General features: G+C 36.5%; 1 protein-coding gene across 1 annotated transcript; it reads right to left on the bottom strand.

Moving 5' to 3' along the window:
- Positions 1-11,126: 11,126 nt before the first annotated feature.
- On the bottom strand, positions 11,127-19,205 carry LOC113079822 (succinate--CoA ligase [GDP-forming] subunit beta, mitochondrial-like). The gene is made up of 2 exons (XM_026252047.1): positions 19,004-19,205; positions 11,127-12,206 (listed from the first exon to the last, which is right to left on the bottom strand). Exons 1-2 carry the CDS (start codon positions 19,188-19,190, stop codon positions 12,091-12,093), a joined length of 303 nt encoding a protein of 100 aa, XP_026107832.1. The 5' UTR covers positions 19,191-19,205; the 3' UTR covers positions 11,127-12,090.
- Between the last annotated feature and the right edge of the window lie 380 nt (positions 19,206-19,585).

Here is a 19,585-nt window from a genome sequence, read left to right as displayed (position 1 = left end):
TCCTTTAATTAAATTGACCAAGTTCAGTTAAAGTAGGCAATGTGAACATATGCAAAATGTTGCCCAATGCGACTCAGTCCAGCAGGTTGCTAATATGCCGCGTGATTAGCGCGCACTACAGGTGTGCTAGCTAGCTGAGGGGAAGCGTGCAGCGCTTGGCTTCATTCTTCTCTGGGTCTACCCACTTATTACACTGTGCGAGTCAGGGCCATTCATTCACTCCAGCAACATCCATCTGCTTCGGCATTAGTGGCTAAATTAGCCGCTTAATGTTGCGTATTTGTTTAAGTAATTGGCTAGTAATTAATAACCTGAAATGCTGCGGGCTCACAGTTTGAGAAGTTTTAGCTGCCTCTTCTGAGACGATGGCATTTAGACGTGATCTCATTAGTATTTGTAAGCATTTGAAAGCAAAGTGTAGTGCTAGCGCACATATGTTAATGTACTCTAACAGCATTTACAATACGGGCCAAAGGTTTGGAATAATTATAATATTATATATTATTTGGAATAAGAATTAAGCTTTTGTTGTCACATGAATTAATTACATTTTAAAATATATTAAAACAGAAATCAGGTGTTTTAAATGGTGATAATATTTCACAATATTACCATATTTGCTGTATTTCTGATCAAATAAATGTAATAAAATATGTATCTTTCAAAAACATGAATTATTCCAGTCTTTTATTAATGTAAAATAACTACAATAACTGCACACACACACTATAAGTATGAATGCAAATTAGATCTTCCTAGTTGCTACACAGAGGTTCTTTAAGGTAACTAACTTTTACACTTGTCAGTGCAAATTGTGAAGGGTTTAACATTTTACAGACTTAAAAAAATAGGATCATCACATCAAACACACTTGGCAGAAGGAAAGAGAGGGGGAGAGATCCATCCGTTTTTGTGCAAGGTAGGGTGTGTGGCGTGTAATTTGTTTGCTCTGCCCTTGGCAGTTAGGGTTTGGAAAGCAGATCTCACTGGCATACTTCCTTCTGCTACTTTGGAAAGATCTGCCTGTGAGGTGGGAATTGCTGAATTAGCGCCATATTAAACCTTGACACTAATGACTGTGTTCAGAGGTTGTTTTTTTATAAATATTTGATGTATCGTCTTCTATGGAATAGCGGGGTATGAGAAAGTGAGGGAATGAGCCAGAGATGTTGGGGGAGACGGAGTGTGTGTGTGTGAGAGTGAGACAAGATATACAGAGATGATACAGAGTGTTAAAACAGCATGTTTAAAACAGACTTAACAATGCAGCTGCTGTTGGATGAGTATTTCTGGATTTTGGACATCTTAATTAGGGAGAATTCAGAGTATTCATATGTTTGTTTTTGAAAGAAGTCTCTTATGTCTATAAAGGCTACATTTAATTGATCAAAAAATAGTAAAAATGTGATATAGTCAAATATTGTTACAATTTAAAAGTAATTGTTATTATTTTAAGAAGTAAGTTATTCTTGTGATGAAAAGGCTGAATTTTCAGCAGCCATTACTCCAGTCTTTTAGGCACATGATTCTCCAGAAATAACTGTAAATTGCTATTTTGATAACAAATGTTTCTTAATTAGTTCTGCTTAATATATATATATATATATATATATATATATATATATATATATATATATATATATTTTTTTTTTTTTTTTTTTTTTTTTTTTTTTTTTGTAGAAACCAGGATATTTTGGATTCTTTGACAGATCGGAAATTTAAAAGAACTACTTTTTAAAAAAATAGAAATATTTTGTAAAAGTAATGTCCTTTTTAAATAATTTAATGCATCCTTGCTGAATAAAAAAAAACTTTTTTTTTTCAAAAGTTCAAAATTTAGAATGTAGTATACAGCATTCATACAAAAATGATAGCATGAATTAAACACTACCACATATCCAGCATGTTGTCACAAGCATATGTCTATAGTCACCCAAAAAATATGTACAAATAGGGAAAAGAGTGGTAAAGCCTTTAACAACTTTAGTAGCCCAGGAGTGCAGCACATCTGCAGCGCTACTTACTTTAAAACATGCAGAAGAAACTCTGGTTTTACATTGTAACTCAAAATACAACCCTGAGAATGTATTTAACACCACTAACTAGCCTCTACTACTCAACCACATTTTTCATTTGAGAGATAGAACAAGGTTAGGTGAAGAAGTTTGGTCATCAAGTTTTTTTTTACTTAAGTACCTGTAGCAAGAAAAACAGGCAATAATAGCGTACAAGGATCTCCAATGACTCAAAACAATAACCAGGTCACCGTTTCCAGCTCGTTGCACATGTCAGTTCGAATGGTAATAACCCAAGCTGCAATGCTGCTGGTATCTAATTTTAAATCTGACAAAAATACAATAAGTGTACATGCAGAGCGTAATGAATACCGGTCTCGAAAAAATAATCCTGGCAGGTTTTACCCTTGTAAATTACAGAGGGAGACATCCGATTCTGTGTGAAATTCTAATCCATATTGATCCGGTCAAGCCACTGATAAGAACGGAGATAAATATGCTTAGTTATTAAAGGAAAAGCCCCAGGCAATTACTAGAATGATGGTTTAAGCTATTAATTGGAGTTGAGTTATCAATGGTCTGGAGTGAGAGAGAGGAAATAATCAGTTCCTATAACCTTGCAAGCGTGACAGTGACTTGTGAGTTTTGTTATAATATATAGAACAAACTGTGTATTTTACGAGCTGCACCTCAGTGGCACGAATCCAGCGCAGCAGACTCATTAAAAGTGAGAAACTCACAGAATGCAGTTTTAAATAGAAAAACAGACATGACCCTCGGAGATCAAGTCCAACTTGAAAGGACTTTTCCTCACCCGTTTTAAAAGAGAAGAAAGTGCCTTTTCATGATGGGTAGTTTGAACTGCATTAGCTTGCATAATTTAAGGTTAATGAGACAACAACCCAGCATGAATATAGAATCTCATCTCGTCTCTCATCTCTGCTATACTCAGTGACTGTGGGCGTTCATTAAAAAGGGATCGGGCAGAATGTTTTAATGATTTGTGAAACCATTAGAATTTCAGAGCGCTATTACATCACATTCGCATCCATTCCCCAGTGTTTGCCTCTCAAAGAGAAGCTGCAGACTCATTTAACATCCTCTCAAACGTTGGGGGAGATAATTTGCTCTAACCGGGCAAGTAACCCCCTGAAAGCTAAATCATCACTGACTCAGGACCAGTTCTTTGCATTTATAAGATGAACCTCACAGAATAGGGAGAGAAGTCAAGACTTAAGTGACTGTACTATTCCAAGATGCCCTTAATGATTAAATGGGATTCAAAAAGCATTACTGTAATAGCAATTCACAGGATTGTCCAACAGATGTATGATGGGATGTCGCATTTTTGTACACCAAAACCCAGCTTTGTTGTCCTGAAGTCAACAGGTTTTTTTTTTGAATGGCTTTTTGGTAAAATACCTGAAAAAAGATTTGATGTTGACACAAGCTCAAGAGATTTTCTCGCTTTATTCTACAACATAAAATACACAAACAATACTCCCTTGTGTTTTTTTTTCTTTTTAAAGATTTTACTTCTCTTTCAAAAACTAAGAAGTGGCTCAATGGGACTACAGAGGTAGTAGGGGACATTAAACATTACGCCAAAAATATAAACCCATCTACTCACTAGTCCGCTTTCACAGTTTTATTGTGTTCATAATCATGCTTTTGCAAACTATTCTAACTCAATATTTCAGGGAAAATGTTTTAAACTGAAAGGGCACTCATTATGCAAAATCCACTTTTACATGGTTTTTGAACATAAATGTGTGCTGGCAGTGTGTGAACACAACCATCCTACAAAGATAAAATCCTCCCACTCCTCCTCATTAAACCAAATAAGTCTCACTAGGCATGCCGTTTTGACGCTCTAAGCAATATGACATCACAGTGCTAAGGCCCCGCCCACGGCAATGCATTTTGTTGTTTTCTGCAATAATCCAAAAGCCCTTTTTTATTCTTCTTTTTAGAGGAACCAGGGTGAAACTAATTTCGGGCTTGGCTTACAAAAATAAGTCATCATTGCAGCGCTCCATAGAAATTGCTTGTTTCGGTGGGTGGTGCTACGTCAAAAGCTGCAATTAACATTCACAATCAAGCAGTGTCTGTTCAAGCACTTCTTAAAGGCAATGCTTAATAAAATAAAATACTGTCTAAAAAACACGTTTTTTTCTAAGAATGTATAATGATGTGACAAAATGTTTGCTAAAGGTGTAAGTGACCCTCTGCTTGTACATAAACTGTGATAATGTTTATTCAGCAAAACAGTGATATTGGCAGGGCAGTATAAATTTGTGGTATGCGCCGACAGATTCCTGAATTTTTCATATGTAAGAGCACATCATCAGCATAATGTGATATGGATCTGCTTACTCAGGACTGTCAGACAGGAAACTAACTGTGCTTGTCAACCAGACTGACCTTCTCTAAACAGCAACCAACACACTGTTGATTGATTATCCAGAATTAAGTAAAATAATTAAAATGACATTTTCTGTTGAAATGAAACCAATATAGAGATTTAGATTTTTTATGTTAGCAGAGCATTTAAAAGCGTTTAAAAGCGTTTAAAAGTTCATCATTTAAAAAAAAAGTTGTCACCTTCATGTTTGATCTTAATTAAAATGACAAGTTTTGTAAATATTTTGTACATACACTAAGCTTATTGTTGTAAGTAAGTATATCTCTTAAGCTTTTGTTGTGGAATTATAATGAATGTGTATCCAGTGGCTAGTGTGTGGTTGTGTATCCTGCTTTACTCTTTATTAAATCTTATGAAAGAGGATGGCATGTGCACAGAGATGACAGTCGTGTAATTCCTCCACTCGCATTAGAGCCTGTATGTGAGGAAGGGCTTTCCGCTCTCCTCTTAATGATATGGGCGTGCAGACGGGGCGTCATCCCGTGCTACAGGCAGCTGTAATTGGACAGGGGGGACGAAGTGTCCTAACCCTCCGCTGTTCCACCATCCAAACACGACAACTAATCACATCGCAATTTGCATTGAGAGCTTCGCAAATCAGCCTAAATAACGCCGCACCGGTCTGAGAGATGAGTTTTTAATCTCTGCGAGATGAGATACTGACCCGACTGTTTTCTCCCCCCTTCGTTATTCTTCTTTCAGGTTTTCATTTGCGCTCTCTTCTCATTTTTGCAGTGGACTGCTGAATGAATGTGCAGAGGCAGAAGTCTCATCCCCCTCAGACAGTGAAAAAAAAAAAAAACAGGCCTCTTAAAAAAAAAAATTGAAAAAGAAGACGCGCTTGTCCCTGTGAATAAGTCTCCTCTAAAACACAATCAAAGTGATGACAGATATTTTAGCAGGAGGGAAATATTCTAGTGGAGCCTTTCAGATGATCAGACAGTTATTCATCTCTCATTGCCCCTGCTTGACCCATGTAATGGGGAATTTTACAACTGGAAGTGTCTAAAATATCTAGTGGATGTAAGTAATGAGAAAATTTTGGGGACGGCTGCTGTGAAGTCTGGCTGGGGGCCATGAATCAGGCACCTGTTTGACACAGGTGTTGGATTACAGTGGGAAAGTTTTCAATGGGAAGTTTCTGTTAAGAGTTCTCGAGGATCTCCATATACTTTATTATAAGAGAAGCACTCTATATGCAAGTTCAAGTCCAGATTCAGTGGTTATCTCAAAGCCCACTTTTGATAGCACTTTTGAATCTGCTTTTCTTTCTTCTTTCTTTTTTATTACAAATTTGCTTAAGTGAAAAGTAGAACTTTTTTTTCTTAACGTACATTAACAAAGATCAATAAATGCTGTTCAAATATATTGCCCGTAGATAGTTCATGTTAGCATGCATCAACGAATAAAAAATAAATAAATAGTGTCATCAGTTTTTATTGCAGAAAGTTGCCTTAAAATACTGCAGCAATTAAATTTTGCAAAGCTAAGTTCTTTACATTTGTCTGTAGTTGTTTTCCTTTGTTTGAAAAGCATGCCTCCTCACAGGATAAAGCTGGAGTGATGTGACTATTGCCCAATGCATAGTCCCAGTGTGCACCAGGTGCTAGCAAGTGAGCGAGTAGCTTAAAACAACATTCATTCTATTAGTGTAAACCCTATAGACTAAACAAAACAAACAAATTCACAAATGCTCTCCTTTTTTTCACTGCACATACACACGTATCAAAGTGCAAAGCAACAGGGAGTTCTCATCACAGGTGAGGATGCCAGCCCTCATCACCTTCAGAATTTGTGGAGTGGTGCCGAGCTGTATATGTAGCCTTCATCAGCTCATTACAGACCTGCTTCATCAGACAGCCCAAACCACTGCTGACAGCCCACTCTTCCTCCGTTCGCACCCAACACACTCGCTACACCATGCCACACGCTCAGAGTTATTTTATCCCAACAACATTTGACATGCACAAGCTTTATATATTCACCTTGAGCAGAAGGGCAGGGAGGAGGAGATTAAAGAAATTGGGGAAATAGAGAAAGTCACCTCTGTCCTTTGATTCCACCTACCCGAGTGTGTTTGTGACATCTGGGTTTATGCACATCCATGATTATAGAAATCAATTTGGAATTGTACAATCTGCAAAAAAAAAAAAAAAAGGTTGATTATATAAAAAACTGTATTACAATATATAGAAAATTTATTTACATTTAAACAGTAGTTCCAGAGTAAGAAACTACTTGTGCAAATTATATATAATGTCCATAAAACATTATTAAACACATACAAGATAACACAAAGTGAAAATAACATGGTATTTTTGGTTATGAACATTGTTCTAAGCTCAGGGCTGCTGAAAAGGTATGGTGGAAATCAAAATATCCTTCTGAAATTAATATGTATCAGTCCTCCTCACTGATAATATATATCCCTCCTTATCTGCTAATGTACCTGCATTCACTCACATCGTTAACAATTCCCTTCACACTGGTGTTTTTCCCTTAGCATTTAGACAGGCTCGTATAACCCCACTACTTAAGAAACCCACCCTTAACCAATCTCTTTTAGAGAACTACGGACAGACTACAGTTTCCCTTCTCCTTTTCATTGCAAAAACACTCACACAGAACAACATCCTCGACACCAACCAGTCTGGTTTCAGAAGTGGACATTCAACCGAGAGTGCCTTGCTCTCAGTTCATGATGCCCTATCACTGGCAAGAGCAGATTCCAAATCTTCAATACTTATCTTGCTGGATCTGTCCACTGGTTTTGACATGGTTAAACACCAGATCCTCCTGTCAACCCTATTGGCAAAGGGCATCTCAGGAACCAGTCCATTGGTTTGAGTCTAACCTCTCAGATAGGTCCTTCAAGGTATCTTGGAGAGGTGAGGTGTTCAAGTTGCAGCATCTAACTACTGGGGTGCCTCAGGGCTCAGTTCTTGGACCACTTATCTTCTCTGTCTACACGGTATCACTAGTTTCTGTCATTCAGAAACACTGCTATGCTGATGACACTCAACTCACCCTGTAATTCCACCCTGATGATCCAACAATAGCTGCTTGCATCTCAGCTTCATTTCTTACTGGATGAAATGCCATCACCTTCAACTCAACCTTGCCAAGACAGAACTGCTTGTGGTTTCATCAAACCCATCACAATTTTACCATCCAGTTAGGTACATCAACCATAACTTCCTCAAATACAGTCAGAAGCCTTGGAGTTATGACTGATGATCAGCTGACTTTCTCAGACCACATTGCTAAAACTGTCCGGTCCTGCAGATTTGCTTTATTCAACATCTAGAAGATCATGCCCTTTCTTTCAGAATATCATTCACAACTCCTTGTTTGAGCTCTTGTTCTGTCCAGGCTGGACTTTTGCAATGCATTCTTGAGCCAAAAAGAATGCACATCACACTTCTGTTTATCAATTTGCACTGGCTACCAATAGCTGCTCGCATGAAATTCCAGGAATTAATGTTTGCCTACAAAACCACCACTGACTCTACACCCCTTATCTATATGGAAAAACTTCATTACATCTTGGTGCGCTCTAGAAGCTTGCATTCTGCAAGTGAACGTTGCTTTATTGTGCCATCCCAAGGAGGCACTTTCACAGACTTTTAAATTAAGTGTTCCCTTCTGGTGGAATGACCCACCCAACTCAATCTGAGCAGCTGAGTACTTTGCCATCTTCAGGAATCGGCTAATAACACATATCTTGCATCTTTTTGTTGACCCCCTAACTCTAGCACTAACAAAATGTTCTATTCTAACCCAAAACATTTAAATTTAACAAACAGTGAGCAGATTATAACAGACTTTAACAGTTCGTTTAAGTTGGTTAAACCAATGAATTTTGTTCTGAATGCATGAGCAGCATGTCTGCTGTTTTTCCAGTGTGTTTTTGTGTTGTGTGTGTGTTCATGTCATCCTCGCACCTGCTTCAAACTCCACCAGGACACTACAACATCTCATTATCAGGCCGTTTTAAACTAAACGCTCCTGCTTTCACTTCTGTTTTAATTAGAGAGGCTTTTTCAGAGGTCACATGAAATGAGCTTTTAATTAGTGTCAGCCATCAGTTGATTTCCTCTTTATTGAAGCCGTCTCTCTGGATACCTCTTTGTAGTTAATTGGATCAGAGAAGCACTCACAAATACACATACAAATCACTGTCAAAAGTTTGAAGCAGAAGAAAGTTTCTCAAACAAAAAGAAACTAACAAATATTTGAAAAGACGGCACGCTTGACTGCCAGCAGTGTATTCAGTCAGCACCTTTGTTGCATCCTCTTTTAATTAATAAAGGCCCATTAAGCGCTCGTTAACAAAGGGGGATAATATACAGCCCCAGCTGGCGAGATGGAGTGAATAAAATGAGAGCATGAGAAAGGAGAGAAGACCAATTGGTAGTGTTACTATATAAATGAGGATACAGAAAATCACAATCATGAAACTGTAAGAGCAGGAGGAGCTGAAAAGACTGACTCTAACTCAGTAAGACACGGGCAGGAGATGTTAGTCAAGCCTTAAGGTCCTTCTCAGAAAGTCTAGCCTTGGGTAACCTGACTAAATCATCCATAATAAGATGAATATTGCATCACAGTGAGCCTTTTTTTTCTTCTTTAGTTTGAATATGGCACCAGAATGTCTTTGTGTTGTGGCTTATATCACTAGGCTTGGGAGCATAGATGGGAAATTACTTTTAAAATCTGGGCGATGCCACACTATATACTATAAATACTATAAATATACTATAGTCATCATATTAATTTCTTAATTATAAAACAATATAAATTATAAAATATAAAATGTCAATATTATTATTGATAAATTACATTAACTCATATTTTATATAATGAATAAACAGACTAATTAATAATGAATGAATAAAATATATTATGCATAGTTTCCAAAAACATACGCAGGTCAGACTTGTTCAAATGTCTATTCACTCCTATATTCACTAAAGCATAGGAGTTGGAAAGCGATTTAATCAATTATTTTTTCCAAGTTCTCTCCACTTAATATTCTTCATAAAGTAAAGGAATCAAATGTCTCGGTTCTTTATCCTTCTTTTTCATCCTCCGCCTTAAAACTCAACTCCTTGTTAAGGAGACGAAGAGAGTAATTTAAATCGATCTTAAAGTGCGGCAATTACAGAATCCCAGGCTGCAATTCTATAAGAGGGAAATGGATTTCTCTTCCCATCTGTGCTATATGACCAAACCATGAGACCTGAATATAAAGCACTGACTAGATAACAAAATCAACCACCTGAGAGCGCTTTCGGCCAACATTTTCCCTTCAGCTTTGTTGTAAAACATCTCCATCGTTGTCTTTTATGGCTCGCCTCAATAATGCCGCACAGACTCCAGGAAACGAGCCTCTTTGTGAAGTTTTACAGTGACAGAAGGCAATCCTTTAAACGACAGTACCTCCTAAAGCTCAAGGACGGCCAGAGGTCAGGAAACTGGAAGACTTATTTCTCAGCCAAGTTTTCAGGAAACCTCCAGCTGACCTTGAGAACTACTGAACGGTATTAGACTCACACAGAAGAGCTCTAGATGTCCATTTTAGACTCCCACCATAGCGTACTGAACAGGCAGCACGTAATGAGTGAATAGCCCAAGCATCTGACAACCTAAATACAATAGCAATGCGCCATCTACAAGCACATTGCTGGTTTATGAACTAATAAACTTGTGACTGTTACCACTAAACGACACGATAAATAACCAATATTCCTGAACGGATGACTTGACCTTACTGTCCAGGGAGGAAATTGCGCTTTTCATTTTCACGCTAAACTCAAAAGACAGATTCCCAAAGTGGCAATTACTGATTTGACATCCGTTCCGAAGGAAAAAAAAGTGACTGTAATTCTTTCAAAAGTCCAAGTGAACAATTACAAGGGTGTATGAAAGAAGATAGCTTTTTAAAATGCAGTTTATGTAACAAGACCAGCATACAGACTAACTTTCGAACCACTATATGACAGCTAGCTGACTCAGTCAGCATCATCTTATGGGTTTTCAGCTCATCTATATTTATACAAGCAAGCGGCGCTAATTTCCGTCATTACATTTACTCTCTCCGACACACGCATTCGGTGACCTCTGAATTATACAATGACGCCACAAAAGCATATTCTAAAACGACTCCAACTCCACAGTCTAATCCATCAACACACTTGTATCTGACACGGTGAAGGAAGAGCTTGAAATAGGCAATTATTGAACCATCTCCTCGATTTACACCTATCCGCGTTTCACCTTCACATGTAACTTGGTGGATACGTGTGGCACGCCATGGCATCGCTTGGTCAAAAATCAGCACTTAAATTTGGGATTCTTGTTGCAGATTCAGGCTGAAGAGTGAGAAGCGAGGTATACGTAAGGCAGAATGAAAAGTGCAAGAAGACAAGGAGAAAGTGAGACAGAGGGCTGTTGCTCGAGGCACTTGATCCGGTCCGGGTGTCCTCTCGGATCGCCTGACAGATAATCCATTAAATGTTGCAACCCGCTGACAGGGATGGATTTCAGAAAACGCCTGGGAACACACACACACTCACTCACACACAGTCTAATGCTGTAATTACTACTAGTCGCTTAAAAACACATTTTTCTTTTTATACTGTAATAATTATAATGATAAATTAAAAATAGAGCAAAAGACGAAATAAAGAGAAACAAAAATTAAGCTTTATTTTCAACATTGTTGACTCATTTTTAAACCCACCTTAACTTTGAAAATACAATCAAGATTACAAAAAGCTAATTACATTTATTGTGGACTTTTAAAACATCTTCATGACAGGCACAGTATATAAACTGTACCACTTTATGACAGATAAGCTGAATGCAATTGAATATACGTTATGAACATGTAATAGGAAAACTCTTCCAATATTGAATTGACTGTTCAATAACACATTTTCATTAAGGCAGAAATATTGAAGACAAACCATGCTTAATCTCTAGTTTTAAATGTTATATCCATAAAAAAAAAAAAAAAAAAAAAGTCTTGTTTCACTTTTACAAACAAAATAAAACTTGGACGGTGATATCATATGGAGATCAAGAAATCAATATCAGATTTGGGATGTATTTCACAGTTTAATCATATAAAAACGAAGCTATTCCACCATATGACACTCTCATATTTCATGGTTTACTTAAGGCAATTTACCATTGGGATTAATATGGAAAGCAATTAACTATTTAAGGTTAATTTGAAAATATAAATTCATACTTATAATCAATAAAGGAAACTTTTCCATAAAAAGACTTAAGAGTAAGGCAATGAAAATAACAGAGTTATTGATTAAGCTATAGAAATGACTGCTTTCAGATAATAAAAAGGTTAACTCCAGGCAAAGTCACGTTTCCCAAGACTGCCTCGCATTTGAGACCCTTTGAGAAGTTGGGGCTTGAGAAGAGGCTCTCAAATACAGTGTGTCCCTGGAAAAACTGGACAAGATGCCCAGTGACTCTTGCAGGCTGGTACTGTGTGTAGCTGTGGTTCAGCGGGCAGATGAGAAAGGCATGTGTGTGTGAATGAAGTGTGTAAGGCTCTGTTTGTTTCTGGCCACAGCTCTATTGGTTTGTGTATACTCTAATAATGGTGTATATGCATATATGCATTTAATTCTTGGAAATGGCGGCAACAGCTTTCTTGGCAGCATCATCGAGGTCGGTGGCAGAGGTGATGGGCAGCCCGCTCTCAGACAGGATACGCTTTGCCTCCTGAACATTGGTTCCTGAACATCAACACATAAAACAATAGCAAAGACACTTTGGTTAATGGGAGTTTATAAGCCTTCACTTCTATTCTGACACACATACCAGGGATGCATTATATACTCTTCTGGCTATTTTTTGGCATGTGTTAATATTATAATGTCAACTGTTGGATATTTAACATTGGACTCTCACTTCCCATCGGAGGTTCACAAATAATAATTGTAGTAAACAAAAAAATATTTTATGCATAATCATTTTTATCCGATTCAAAGACAAACTTATTAAAATTTTAAAAAATTATAATACCACACTTAAAGCTGCTTATATCCAGGCACAAATTATATTAAATAATATTAACCAATAAAAACTGTGTGTGTGTCTCTGTGTGTGTGTGTGATATTGTTTTTAGAAAAACTAAGTTTAGCTCTAAAATATCACCTACAACATAAATGTAAAATATAAATATGATTATATAAAAGAGAAATAAATAAAAAGAAATATTATAAATAATATAGCATAACAGAATAGCAAAATATAATTCCAAACCAATCATTAAAATAACTTTATTGTTTAGACCAGCAGATTGTAAAATAATACATAATATATTTTTTTTTTGTTTAGTTCCATAATAACATCCGTAAAAAAAAAAAGAAAAAAAAAATGTTTAATATAATGGAGTAAAAATGCAGAATATGATGCAGAAATAATGCAGTTTACACACAAAAGTATAACTAATATTATTTAACCCCTGATGTCACATGGACTATTTTACAGATGTCCTTGCTACGGTTCTGTGCGTTGATCGTGGTAACATCATTGCTGTCTATGGAGGGTCAGAGAGCTCTCAGATTCCATAAAAAATATCTTAATTTGTGTTCCGAAGATGAACAAAGGTCTTACGGGTTTGGTACGACATGAGTGCGAGTAATGACAGAATTTTCGTTTTTGGGTGAACTACCCTGTTAAGCATAATTGAATAATGCTTATCAGTATCCATCCTACAACAAGGCCTAGAAAACAAATCTGGCTGGAGTATAAAAAAAAAAAAAAAAAAAAAAAAAAAAAATTAAGTTCTCAAAATGCTGTGAGTGGCAGGGCAGAGTTTGGGGAGTGTGTCTCTGCTGGTTTGAAGGAGCAGTAGTGTTGAAAATGATTTGGGATCGCTCCATTGGCTAAAAAGGACAGGAAATGTTCCATTGGCTGAATGGCAATGAGGATGTTCGTTCCATTGGCTGAAAATGCGAGTGCTGCGCTCACAGGCCAGGGGGACTTGTTGGTGCCAGATGCAGGCGTCCCGACTGAGCACGCACTCCTTTGCTTGAGCTGCCCTTGCGGTAAAACAGTGACCCTGAATGTCACTGAACTCTGGCCCCCTGACAACAGGGCCAGGGCCCGGGGCCAATACAATAAAACAAATCAGAGAACTACTCCACAGGGGTCAAAGGAATGAAGACAGATTGAGAAGAAAAGGCAGGGTAGCAAGAAGTACAGGGAATGGAAGTTGTGAGATGTAAGTGAAGGAATAACAGATATGTGAGATGTGTGTGACTCTGTTGAGGAGAGGTGAGCAGCTGTGGATGACAGACGTGCTGATTTCACAGGTGAACCTGGATCTCTCACTCACAGAAAATGTGTCAAAAACAAGCCTATTAAAAAGATGGATTTCTTTTTTTTTACTTACATTTTTTAAATGGTATTTTTAAACTACTGAAGGAATATGAGCAAAATATTTAATAATGATTTGCAAACTACAAAATTGTGCATGACATTTTCATTTGTTTTTACATAAAAAAAAATAAAAAATAAAATCCACTACATTTTCCCCAATTATATTCATTCTATTAAATTCTGCATTTGTACTTTTATATATATATATATATATTTTTTTTTTTTTTTTTTATTATGTCAGCTTGAACTGAATTGCACTCTATTTTATATTTTAATCATTCATATGTATTTTTTTGTTTTATTTAATAATCTATAACTTTTCATCATACATTTAAATTTGATTATCTAAAAACTTACTTAAATATAAACTTTTATTTAACAATTTGATAATTGATCTAATAATGTATTACTTCATTTTCATAAGCTGATATGATAATATAAAAATGTTACTCTTATATTATTATTATCAAACTTATTTTGTTTTATTAAGTTACTCACACTAATTTAATCATTAACTATCATACGTATAAAAAAGTTTTAATTTTACACATTTAAATTTACATTATACAGTCAACATAAAGAGTGTCTAGGAAATAAAAGAAAAGGGGAATGAGATGAGATCAGAACAGGACGCGAGTCAAACTTGAACTTGCATCACCTACATGAGCACCTCAGCACCATGGATCTACATGCAAGCTGCTAAGCCACGACTCCAAATCCTTTTCATTTTATACGCAGCAGAAAATAAAAGTGTTTACCTGAATGCATTATCCTGCATTTTGGTCTGCATATAAATTTGAACATTATCAGATTGGATCGGCAATCTTATATACATTTATGCAACATATTTATAACTAAAATATCTCTATGTCAACGTACAAGTATCTGTATACACGTGTGTGTGTCTGTGTGTGTGTTGTTGTTGTCCAGCAGTGTAATTATGATAATACTCGCGCTCTCAGGAGAGAGGATGTTCTAATCAATAGCAGTTTCACGAGGAATTCAATTACCAGCACCACTTAACTACTGATATTTCAGCGCTTTTGTCCGCTCGCACAATAACTCATTTCTAACACGTCTCCCACATTTGGCAGCACAAAACAATCAATTGTATAATTTCATTAGCAGAGGACGAGGGCGAGCAGGGCCGTGCGCTGGGAGTATAGAATATCCACTGTCCGCCGCTGCTTGACGGTGCCGAGTCGTCTGAGGGCAACGAGAGCAAACTTCAACAAAAGCCATGAAAAATACTCCTATATATACAGTACACACACTTAAAGAGATTTTTGGACTGCTCTGACAAGAGGCTTTCAGATTGCACTGTGCGAGTCAAATCTCTTCATGTGTTATGTAAGTGGTAATATCTCACACATATATTGATCTGAGCATCTAAGAGCTGACAGACACACAGGTCTGTACTCCCTCACTGCCACCAGGTGCTGCTAGAGACCAACTTAACACCAAGACCAAGCAGTATGATCCAGTATGTCTCTGAATGAAGCTTACTTTAGAGTATCTTATGTTTAGACATGCATATCTATTATGGAACTGACAGAATATGATTATGAATAAGTATGCACAGATAATAATAATTAGAAGGTTCGAAAGGAGTTCTATCAGAAAACTAATTGACTGGAGCATTCTCTTGGCACAACTGTATAAAAGTATGGGGTCAGGCAGATGAGCAGTGCAAATGTTTCCAACATTGATAATAGTAAGAGATGTTTCTTGAGCATCAAATTTCTGAAGGATCACATGACACTGAAGACTGGAGTAATGATGCTGAAAATTCAGCTTTGATATCACAGGAAATCAATTACATTTTAAAATATATTCAAATTGCAGTTAAATTGTAAAAATATTTCACAATATTACTGTTGTACTGTTTTAAACAAATAAATTCAGCTTTCAAAATAAAAGAAATATATAAAAACAACACACACACACACACACACACACATATCAACATATATACATATATATATATATATAATCTTACCAAAAACATTTGAACAGCAATCTACATAAATATCACTAAAATACACAATATTGTGTAGACTAAATGAATGTATCTACTCTGGCATGATTGGTATGAGGCCCTCTCTCTCTCTCTCTATATATATTTATATAATTTCCTTTTTTTTCTCTCTCTAGTCATATACACTTCACAACTCAGTGTACATGATACTACTGCTGGTAACCAAAATAGTGTTTGGAACATCTAGTACCCAAGTTATCTAGTACTCGCAGCTCCATTTAACACATTTTACCAAATTTAAATTTTTACTGAAATGTATATTTATTTTTTAAACAAATATGACATTATTTTAGGATAGTGTCATACAGAAATCATTATTTTACATACTTTTCCCTTGCAACTGTAATTTTATGATATTTTTGGTACAATATTTTTTTATATATCTTATGTCTGAATACAATTTCAATACATGTAATATATGACATACATATCCCGTACAGTAGATTTAAAAAAGATGACAAAAAGAATACCAGTATTAAAGTACATTCATTTTTTGAGTGAACAACTTGTTTGTACTTTTGGTCCCAATGATCCAGCATGTTGAAGAACAAAATCTTAATGGTCTTAGGTACCTGTACATGAAGGAGCTGATAGTGAAAAAGCTTGAAGAAGCGATTATAGGTCCATACACACACACACACACACACACTCATATGCATCTGAAGTCTTTCTTGGAAAGGTGGGGCATACGGAGAGGCTGGGGTAAGAAATGGGCCTGAATCAATAGGCAGCTAATACAACTAAACTCTAAGCTGGGAACCATCTTATAGCGATCTGTCAGACATGATAAGCCACAGACAGAGAGACAGAATAGACGATCGATCTGTAAGCAGCATGCTGCCTCTTACACCCATTACTGAGGGCTTTCAGGCCACTGTGTCTAATTCACTTTTCCAGAGAGGGCAGGCGAATCTGAGCCACTATTGCTTCAAGGCATTTTCATTTGGATGGAAAATGCTTTGTGAAAATGGTGTGTCAGTAATCACTTTTGCACTATGTATGATATAAAGGCTTTTAGCCATTTAATTTAAAGGGCTAGTTCAAAATAAAAATGACTGAATTATTTTTAAGAAGTAAATTTAAATGCATTCCAATTTTTGGAATGCATTATTAAAGGTATAGTTCACCCAAAAATGACAATTCTGTTGTTAATTACTCAACCTCATGTCGTTCCAATCCAGTAAGGCATTCAACGTTCATCTCCAGAACACAAATTAAGAAATTTTGATGAAATCCGAGAGTTTTCTGACCCTGCATAGGCAGCAATGCAACTGACATGTACAAGACCCAGAAATTTATTCAGGACATCTTTAAAATCGTCCATGTGACATCAGTGGTTCAACCTTAATTTTTGAAGCTACGAGAATATTTCTGTGTGAAAAGAAAAGAAAAATAACCTATTTATTCAGCAATTCTTCTTTTCCGTGACAGACTTCGACGCACATTCACGAGTACCATGACGCATGTATGTGGTTCTGCTGACACAGGAACCGGTGTTTTGATGTAGTAGAACCTGGATGCTCTTTGGCTTGTTTGCAAGATTTGTAGCTTCATAAAATTAAGATTGAACCACTAATGTCATAATGAATAACAATGTCCTTACTAGGACTGTCACTTTTAGTTCGAAAATCAATTGCACAATCGATCGGACCTACCAAAAAAAGTTTCGAAAATGAAAATAGGGAATCAATTTTAACCAAATATGTACACTATTCATTTTAAAAGAATTTAAAAAAAAAATGTATATGTAACAAAACTCACAAACAAGCAGAAAAAGAAAATAAACAATTCTGAAAGTGCAGTATGCGTTGCGAAAGGTAGACAGAAAATACCAGCAATTTTACGCAATTAAAAGAATTAAACAATTACAAATTATATATGTAACAATACTCACAAACAAGCAGAAAAAGAAAATAAACAATTCCGAAAGTGCAGCATGCGTTGCGAAAGCTAGACAGAAAATACCAGCAATTTTACGCACTGAAACCTGCACTGATGTTTTTCTTTTGTTATGGCAGCCATCCCCTCTGCACATGTATTTTTTGCTGGTTGCTGTTTGTTATTCGGCACAAAACTTCATGCCAATAAATAAGAAATATTGCTGACTTGTGCGTTTCCAGCGCTCTCTTTACGTCTTTTTTTTAGACATGGAAAATTGATTTTACAATCGATTCAATGAACACTTATGTCTTAAAAATCGAAAATGATTTTTTCACAAAAGTGACAGCCCTAGTCCTTACTACCTTTTTGGGCTTTGAATGTGGTAGTTGCATAGCTGTCTATGCATGGTAAGAAAGCTCTTGTATTTCATTAAAAAAAAAAAAAAAAAAAAACGGGGGTAAATTTTGGCAGAATTATTATATATACTATTTTTAGGTGCCCATTTTACCTGTATTCAATGATGTATGGAAGTATTTGGCTAATTGCCAACCTTTTTTCTCCCCGGAAGTGTAAATATTATCAGAAAATTAAATATGATGTGCATTTAATACTTCAAAATATCTGCATGCAGCTCTTGTCCTATTTAAAGGGTGTCCTCAGAAGGACAGGGTATGGCATGGACAAACGAGGGGCAGAAAACTAATGGAGTGGAGTATATGTCTCTCTCCGGGCAAAACGACTCAGCTGTTTTCTGCCAATTATCCTAATGGCCAGATGGGAGCAGGCTGAGGCCCAGCATCACACGAGCGCATAGCGTTAGCATACACAGGTGAGAGGTCCAGCAATCAACGCCTGGCCCCTCTGCTGCTCTCACTGCCACCAACAAATGCTGCGGCGTGACACGCTTGCCAACCAACACCAACAATCTCTACACTTGACAGACAAAGGGTTGCTTACAGGTAAAGGTTTTACAGAACACGTTTTAAAAATTAGAAGTTAAAACTGGCATTTTTGCCTTTATTATTATTTTTGGACAGAACAGCAAAGTGTGGGAGAGATGGGGGAAAGGTCCCGAAGACAGGATTCTAAACTCGGGACGCCCCTTAGCGTAACAGCACTGCATGTTAGCGCTCTGCCCACAAGACTATAGGTGCCAACATTAAACTGGAACCTTTGATTCAGAAACTGCATATTTTGATAAAATTGAGATTAATTGGCCACACCCACCTTCGAGCCTAACCACCAGGGGAACCTTGAGCTCCAGTTCTCTGCAGGCCTTGGTGATTCCGTTAGCAATGATGGCACAGTTAACAATCCCCCCAAAGATGTTTACCAAGATGGCCTCGACCTGAATGCAGAAAAAGAAGAAAAACTGGGTGAAAAAAGCTTTGTTATGACATTGCATCACATGCATCTTTAAGAAGATGAAAAGGCAAATAAGCAAAACCTTTAGGGTTCTCACACATTTCAACCAACATTTTTTCATTTATTTAATTTTATTATTATTAAAGTGGGTATACTTTAGTATAGGGAACAATTCTTACTATTAACTAGTTGTTTATTAGCATGCCTATTATTAAACATTGACTGTTAATCAGTACTTATAAAGCATATATTCTGCATGACCATATTCTACATCTCAAATCCTCCTACCCAATACCTAAACTTAACAACTACCTTACTAATATTATTAGTTTATTGAGGAAAAAGTCTCAGTTAATGGTTTATTAATAGTGAGAATTGGACATTTAAATAAAGTCTGACCATTGAAATTAATCAATTTCAAAGCAGTTAAACATTTTAGAGTTG

The sequence above is a fragment of the Carassius auratus genome, unplaced genomic scaffold (assembly GCF_003368295.1).
Source record: "Carassius auratus strain Wakin unplaced genomic scaffold, ASM336829v1 scaf_tig00029338, whole genome shotgun sequence".
Taxonomy (NCBI): domain Eukaryota; kingdom Metazoa; phylum Chordata; class Actinopteri; order Cypriniformes; family Cyprinidae; genus Carassius; species Carassius auratus.
This window is presented reverse-complemented; position numbering and strand designations above follow the sequence as displayed.

Coding starts and splice junctions, on each gene's coding strand:
- LOC113079822 (XM_026252047.1), bottom strand. CDS start 19,190: ATGCATGTGATGCAATGTCATAACAAAGCTTTTTTCACCCAGTTTTTC. Junction 12,207..19,003: donor CCTGGTGGTTAGGCTCGAAG/GTGGGTGTGGCC, acceptor GTTGATGTTCAG/GAACCAATGTTCAGGAGGCA.